This window comes from Hipposideros armiger, unplaced genomic scaffold (genome assembly GCF_001890085.2).
Source record: "Hipposideros armiger isolate ML-2016 unplaced genomic scaffold, ASM189008v1 scaffold_93, whole genome shotgun sequence".
Lineage (NCBI taxonomy): Eukaryota > Metazoa > Chordata > Mammalia > Chiroptera > Hipposideridae > Hipposideros > Hipposideros armiger.
In genome coordinates, this window is record NW_017731443.1 from 2363488 (window position 1) to 2371704 (window position 8217).

Here is an 8217-nt window from a genome sequence, read left to right on the forward strand (position 1 = left end):
CCATGTGGGAGTCAAACTGGCAACCTTGTTGTTAGGAGCATGTGCTCTCACCAGCTGAGCCATCCTGCCACCTGTTGGCAGCTCAGCAGCAGCTCGGCTGGGGTGCAGCTCACTGGCCCATGTGGAAATCGAACCAGTGACTCTGTTGCTCAGAGCTTGCGCTCTTAACCAACTGAACCACTCAGATGGCCCTAGCCTGTGCTTTTGAACTTTATCATGTATTTGAGAGTGTCAACGTTTTGCTCCTTTTGTTGCTGTGCAGTCCCGTCCTGTGGGTGCATCATCATTTGTTATCCATTCACCTGTTGAAGGGCATTTGGGTTTCCAGTTTGAGGCAGTTTTGAATAAAATTGCCATCAACATTTCTGTGCAGTGCGAATTTTAATTTATTTTTCTTTTAAAAATTTTATTGGGGAATTGGGGAAGGGGAACAGACAAGTTGCTGTCCTTTTGTTCTTCAGTCTAGTTGTGGGGGACTTCGCTTCACTGGCCCATGTTGGTATTATCATTGTGCTCTTCCCAGGCGAGGCAGTCACTCACTGGCCATTGGACGACTGCTCACGGAGGCTCACAGCAGCTCATGAAAGCTCACACTTGCTGCTGGCCACTCACGGTAGCTTATGGCAGCCCACGGCAGCCTACGCCGTCACCGGCGTCTCATGGCAGCCCAGCTCCGGGTCGAGCTGTTGTTCACCATCTTAGTTACAGAGGGTGCAGCGTCACTGGCCCTCATGTGGGATCCGAACCGGGACCCTGCTGCTCAAAGCTGGTGTCCCAAGCCAACTCTTAACCAGCGCGCCACTCGGCCGGCTCGCGAATTTTAATTTCTTAATTTCTCTTAGACATGTAGTTCTGTTGGAACTACCTAGGTGTGGGGAGGCCCCTTTCTCCTAACCACTGTGCCACACTGGAAAAGTCCTCTTTAGCTTAAGGACGCTCAGGCACAAGCCCTCACAGTGTCAATTCTCAGCCCTTTAATCTCTATTTTGTTCTCCTGGACCCAGCAAGAACGAGTTGGAAACAGTGTGTGATGGAGAGCTATGGCAGAAATACCCAGGCCCACTCAGCTTGAATGGCAGGAAACAGAAGTTGATTGGAGACAAACCCTCTATTGTTCGTGTTCTAGAAACTTGGAATGTATGAAGCAGCTTTTCCCCCAGCTGCTGGAACTACCTGTGTCTGGAGGGTGCTAGGGTAGGGCCAGGATGCATCAGCTGCTGTCTCTGCCCCTTGGTGCCAGATGGCGCGAAGCGGGACTGTTGTCAGGAAGGCAGACGCAGTGAGGAGGCACCGAGAGAGGAGAGACGCAGAAGGGGCCCGGAGGAGGCTCGGTGGGAACGGAGCTGAGGTGAGAGGCCCGCTTTGGCCTTCTGTCCACACGGCCAGTGTGCTCACTTCCCCGAGCCCGAACGCAGCCTGATGGGCTCAGCCTTTCTGCTCTCTTCCCCCATCCCCAGGACTCTGTGATGGGTGGGGGTGTGAAAATGTGCATAACATAAGACTTAACCTTTTTTTTTTTTTTTTTAAGATTTTTTTGGGGAATTGGGGAAGGGGAACAGACAAGTTGCTGTCCTTTTATTCTTCAGTCTAGTTGTGGAGGACATCGCTTCACTGGCCCAAGTTGGTATTATCATTGCGCTCTTCCCAGGCGAGGCAGTCACTCGCTGGCCATTGGACGGTAGCTCACGAAAGCTCACGCCTGCTGCCGGCCAGCCCCACTGTAGCCTACGCTGTCACCGGTGACTCACGGCAGCCCAGCTCCAGGTCGAGCAGTTGTTCACCCTCTTAGCTGTAGAGGGCGCAGCATCACTGGCCTTCATGTGGGATCCAAACCAGCGGCCCTGCTGCTCAGAGCTGGCATCCCAAGCCAACTCCTCCTAACCAACGCGCCACTCGGCCAGCCCAAGACTTAACCATTTTTAAATGTACCTTTCTGTGGCATGAGGTACATTCACATTGTTGTGTCAATATCACTGCCATCCATCTCTGACTTTTTCATCATTGACAACTGAAGCTCTGTCCCCATTAAACACTAACCCCCCATCTCCCCTCCCTGAGTTCCTGACAACCACCATTCTGCTTTCTGTCTCTATGGGTTTGACTTCTCTAGGTAACTCCTGTAAGTGGAATCCTGCAGTATTTGTCCTTTGTGACTGGCTTATCTCATGATTTCATAATGTCTTCAAGGCCCCAGAACTTTCTGAGCCAGAGCCTGTCCCTTATCAGAGATGGCCTGGCGTTTACTCGTGCTGCAGGGTTAGCCTTTTATTTCCACAGTGCCTGTGACCTTCATGGGCTACTGGTGTTGGCGCTATCACTCCCGCAGATGAAGCTATAGCTTGGTGCCCCCATCTCTAGGTGGGGGCACAGTTTCTGTTTCACCAGGGACACCAGGACTTCCCACTTTTGCTGCGGAATTGCTGTGCATTAGATGGTGGCTGATGCCTGATTCAGTGACTAACTGTATCCTGTCACTGAGGCTGACCTCTAGTGTGTCCCAAAGCCTGAAGACTCGCTGCCTTGGGCAGTGCTGGAGTTGTGGAGGTGAGGTGCCGCTAAGCTCATCCCCGTACTTGTCACCTGTCACAGAGCTCCAGGCTGAATGGTGGCTGTGGCCTCCTGGCCAGTTGCATGAACTTGATGCTCTCGCCGCTGCAGTTGTGGGTCTAGCCCTTAGTGCCATTTGAGGCCGAGTGAGGCATGGGTAGGTTAACGGGCCCTGGGTGGGCCTGGTGGTGGCTGCCACCACCTGGTTGTCCACGGTCATACATCTATGATGACATCACGCAAGCCTGAGTGTTGAAACCTTTTCGTGACCTGTGGGTGGACTTGGCCAGCCATTGTGTCTCCCTCACCAAAAGTGTGAGCGTTTTCCATAATAAACAGGAAATTTCATTCACCTGCAAAATAATGAACTTAGCTCTGTTGGCTCCAAGTTGAGGTGTTGGTGAGTAACTGGGTGTGCAGTGGGGGGGCACTCAGCTCTGGCTGGGAGCTTCGGGACCTGTATTCAGTGACTCGGGTGCCTCACTCCTTCCTCCTTTCTCTTTCCCCATTGTGCTCTTGGCCCCCCACCATTGGGGGAGGGGGAATAAGGCCACATTGGGTGGAATGTGGGGGTGACCTCAGCTCCCTGCGCTGTCCTCACTCCTGGGCCAAAGCTAACTTGGGCTAGAGCCCAGCCCATCAGGGCGCCCCTGGGCCCCTAATTCCCAGTGCTTTGGTTTGGCATCACCGCCTCCCCAGCTGTGTGACTCTGGAAGCTGTGTTGTTGAAGTTGTGCTGGTCTGAAGACAAACGGTTTGATGAAGGGAGATGTTGGGCTTCATTTTTGCTGAGAGGGAGCCGCTGTTCAGTACTGAGTCATCGCTTTTTCAGTGCTGACCCGCTGTTCCCAGAGCCGGCCATAAAAGGCGGTGGTGGTGTGGCCCAGGCAGGCCCTGCAGCCTCCCAGACGGGCGCAGGCCACCGTTCCCTGCCCCGCTCCCCTCAGCCTGACCCTTAGCCTGCCTTTCTGGTTTTCTGCTGACTGCTTCCTCTGGACGGCCTCTTCATGGCTCTAGCAGCCAGTGCATGGTGTCCGGGGTCCTCGGGGGCTTGGACTTTGGAACCAGCACCCTGTGAGGGTGGCTGGTGACTATCACAGCAGTGGCCTGGCACTTGCTCCATTCCCTGACACACTGAGCATGGGGAATCAGGTAGCCCGGCCATGGGACTACCAGAAGGCTGCCCAGGCCTCCAGAAGGCTGATTGCTCCTCTGCCCAGGCTCAAGTTCAGAGTCACCACGGCTATGCTGCCCCCAGCTCCACCTCACCTCCACCCTGTTAGGAAACGCCGGTGTGCTGGGGTGGGAGAAGGGTACACATTGCTGTCCTGGAGAGGCTGCCATGCTAAGTGGACAGAAGCAGTGGATTTGGGGTCTTAAGTTTCGGTGTCTTCCCATAAGGACGAAAGCTGGCCTCTGGTCTCAGAGCCAGGCCCAGCATTTGTTGCTCTTAGTTCCTGACCAGTGATGCAATCTCAGGCTGCTTGTCCCTTGTTCCAGTGGGCCTTGTCACCTCTCCCCTCGCTTGTGCTTTGTCCAACTCACGGGAGTCATTCCAGTGCCCGGCCCTGTGCTGGTAGCCCAATGTCACCTCATGTGACCCTCCCATGATCTTAGAAGGAAGAATTGGTTTTTAAAATTTACAGATGAAGAATGTGTAACTCGGAAGTTAAGAATGTAAGGTCACAGAGTCAGTGGCTAAGCTGGGAGTTGAATCCAGAGCTATCTTTTTTAAAAGCCTGTGTTCTTTCTGAGTGTCCGAGTGTGGGGAGAGGCTGAGAACGCTGTGGCGTTAGACACACAACTCTGAAGCACATTTGAACCTGGGGGTCCTGACAGCCAGAATGTTTATCTAACCAGGCAGGGCTTTAGCCCTAGGCACAGCCCCGTAGTGTTAACTGTTTCTTAAAGCCCTGGTGAGGGGCCCAGGAGCCCAGCTGTGGACGTGCATTTGGCCCAGGGGCTTTGCAGGCCGGGGAGCAGCCGGGTACCACTGTAATGAAAAACTGCAGGCTCCTTTTGAGAGGGATGGAGAGGGCGGCCCTCCTGGTGGAACCGTAGGTCACTCTGGACCTTTTCTTGACATTTTGTCCTTTTCTTTGGTCTTCACCTCTACCTGCTACTTTCCTGTTCCTGCAGTCTAGAGAAAGCACGTCTGGATCCCCACGTGCAGGAGCGGGCTGTAAGCTGAAGAAATGGGTTTGTCTTGTTTCTGAGCTGCTATAGAGTGGCTTCTCTGGGTGATTCTCTGAGCTTGACTGAACTCTGGAAAGTACTCAATGGTGCCTAAGAAGGCCAGCCTACATTTGGGGGGCCTGTAGGTAGTGGATGAAGACCAAGGAGACAGAACCCAGGGACAAGGAGGCTTGCCCAGAATCACCCAGGAAGGAAATGGCAGCACAGGGCCTGGGACTCAGGATTTCGGCCATTGTTTCCACATGGGCTCCTCCCTCTTCTTAGGATTCCTGAAAGGTGAAAAACAGTTTTCACTTCTTCTGGGGGCAGTGGAAGAAATGGAAACATTTTGAAGAGGCGTAATTGTAAAACAATACAAATTAAACCACCATTACAGAAACCCCAAGATCCACTGGCTTAAATCAGATAGCAGATAGTTTCAGTCCAGGGCCGGCCGAGTGGCTCAGTTGGTTAAGAGTTGGCTTGAGAGCGCGAGCTCTGAGCAACAAGGCCGCCTGTTTGATTCCCACATGGGCCAGTGACGCTGCGCCCAAGCTGAGCTGTCACTGAGCTGCCAACAGGTGGCAGGATGGCTCAGCTGGTGTAACAACAAGATTGCCTGTTCGATGGTGGGCTATGCCCACCCGCAACTAAGACTGAACTCAGCACTTTGAGCTGAGCTGCCGCCCGGATGGCTCAGTGGATAGAGCGTGCACTCTTAACAACAAGGCTACTGGTTCGACACCCGCATGGGATGGTGGCTACGCCCACCCGCAACTAAGACTGAACTCCGCACTTTGAGCTGAGCTGCCGCCCGGATGGCTCAGTGGATAGAGCGTGCACTCTTAACAACAAGGCTACTGGTTCGACACCCGCATGGGATGGTGGCTACGCCCACCCGCAACTAAGACTGAACTCCGCACTTTGAGCTGAGCTGCCGCCCGGATGGCTCAGTGGATAGAGCGTGCACTCTTAACAACAAGTCTGCAGGGTTCGACTCCCACATGGGATGGTGGCTATGCACACCCACAGCTAAGATTGAACACAGCACCTTGAGCTTAGAGGCCACGAGCTGTCGACGGGAAGCCAGATGGTGACTGGTGCCCTCCACAACTAAGATTGAAGAACAACAACTTGGCTGGTCCCCTTCCCCAATTCCCCAACACTGTTCCCCTCCCTCAATTCCCCAATAAAGTCTTTAAAAAAAAAATAGCAGTCCAAGGCCATCCTGGCCGTGCAGCCTTCATCTGTGAACCCAAGATATCTACTCCAGCTTCTGTCATCCCCTGTATTCCAATCCTCAGGAAAGCAAAAAGGACAAAGGGGGGCTCATACTCCTTTCCTTGCTCATTTCTGCTGCCAGAAAGCTGGGAGGTGGGGGTGTCAATCCAGCTGAAACTAGACAGTTCTGTTATTAAAGGAGAATTCCAGTTAGCAGTCTATGCCACAAATGGCACCATTCACTGGAGGACCTTAAGTGGTCGGTGGGAACCAGTACTGAACGGACCAGAGAGCTGGAGCTCAGTACAGCTGCTTTGTTTAGAGGACTATTTAAGACCTAGAGAGGGAAGTGGTTTGCCCTACTTCATAGACTCGGTTGTAGAGCAGAGGTCAGCAAACTTCTTCTGAGAGGTCAGAGAGTTAACATTTTTGGCTTGCAGGCCTTATGGTCTCTGTCGCAACAACTGAACTCTACCGTTGTAGACAGAAGTAGCCATAGGCAGTATAGCTGAGGGTGGCTATTCCAGCATAACTTTATTTATAGAAGCAGGTGGTGGGCCAGATTGGCCCCCCGAGCTGTAGTTTCCAGCCCCTGTTGTAGGAAATAAATGAAATTCCTGCAGAACAGGGATGCCTGGCATGGAAGCACGGGACATATAGCAACCGCAGATAATATTGCTATTATGTATTGTCTCTGCTGTGCCTGGGCAACTGGGTGGCAGCTGGCAGCGGCACCTGAGTCTGTCCTCGCTGCACAGTGCTGAACCACGCTGCTGGGGTCTCCTCCTCACTCCTGCTGGAGTCTGACCCACTTCAGAGCTTGCGCTCTCTGACTTCCTTTGCATTATTTATTTTCTCAGCGCCTCTTCATGCCAGGTGCTGCATGGGTGAGGGCACTACCATGGTGGGTTCAGAAATGGAGGGACCTGATGACCCTGCCCTCAGGGTGATGTGTTGTCCACGTGAGCACATTCTGGAAATTTAAATGACCCCAGGCAGGAAAGGTACCAGACCAAGTCAGAGCTGCCTGGCCCCTGGGCCTCTGAGTTCACCCTTCTCTTCCGGCAGGGTACGACTTCGCGGCAGTCCTGGAGTGGTTCGCCGAGCGGGTTGATCGCATCATCCTACTCTTTGACGCCCACAAGCTGGACATCTCCGATGAGTTCTCAGAAGTCATCAAGGCCCTTAAAAACCACGAGGACAAGATCCGGGTGGTGCTGAACAAGGCCGACCAGATTGAGACCCAGCAGCTGATGCGGGTGTACGGGGCCCTCATGTGGTCCCTGGGGAAGATCATCAACACCCCTGAGGTGGTCAGGGTCTACATCGGCTCCTTCTGGTCCCACCCACTCCTCATCCCTGACAACCGCAAGCTCTTTGAGGCCGAGGAGCAGGACCTCTTCAAAGACATCCAGTCTCTGCCCCGGAATGCTGCCCTCAGGAAGCTTAATGACCTGATCAAGAGGGCGCGGCTGGCCAAGGTAGACTGGGGGGCGGGGCCGGCTGCTGAACTGGGCGTAGGGGGCGCTGGGACTGGCCAAGATAGATGGGGGCGGGACCTACTGCAAGATGGCTGCAGGGGTCCCCAGGGTTGGTCTGCCTTGCCTTTTGTGATGCCCAAGACCAATCCCTGCAGACCCCTGGTCACACCTACACTGCACTGTGTTTCAGCCAGTTCTCCTTTAGCACCTGGGGGTGCAGCCTTTTCTTAACTGAGATTCTTTTTTTTTTTTAAGATTTTATTGGGGTAATTGGAGGGGAACAGCGTTGGGGAATCGGGGAAGGAGAACAGACAGGTAGACAAATTGCTGTTTTGTTCTTCAGTCTAGTTGTGGAGGACATTGCTTCACTGGCCCATGTTGGTATGATCATTGCGCTCTTCCTGGGTGAGGCAATCGGTCACCGGTCTTTGGTCGGCCCGCTCATGGCAGCTCTCGCTGGCTGCCAGCCACTCATGTAGCTCACGGCAGCCCACTACAGCCCCGCTGCAGCCTATGCCGTTGCCGGCGACTCACAGCAGCCCAGCTCCAGCTCGAGCTGTTGTTCATCATCTTAGCTGTAGAGGGCGAGCGTCACTGGCCCTTAATGTGGGATCTGAACCGCGGCCCTGCTGCTCAGAGCTGGTGCTCCCAAGCGAGCTCTTAACCAACTGAGCCACACGGCCAGCCCAGAGATTCTATTTTTTTTTTTTAAAGAGTTTTATTGGGGAATTGGGGGAAGGGGAACAGACAAGTTGCTATCCTTTTGTTCTTCAGTCTAGTTGTGGAGGACATCG

General features: G+C 53.7%; 1 protein-coding gene across 1 annotated transcript in view; it reads left to right on the forward strand.

Annotated features, from left to right (window-relative positions):
- Nucleotides 1-8217, forward strand: part of EHD1 (EH domain containing 1) — a 24097-nt gene that overhangs the window by 9572 nt on the left and 6308 nt on the right. The window contains exon 3 of the mRNA XM_019645522.1: nt 7011-7423. Within this exon, the coding sequence (XP_019501067.1) occupies nt 7011-7423 (413 nt within the window). The remainder of the gene's footprint in view (nt 1-7010; nt 7424-8217) is intronic.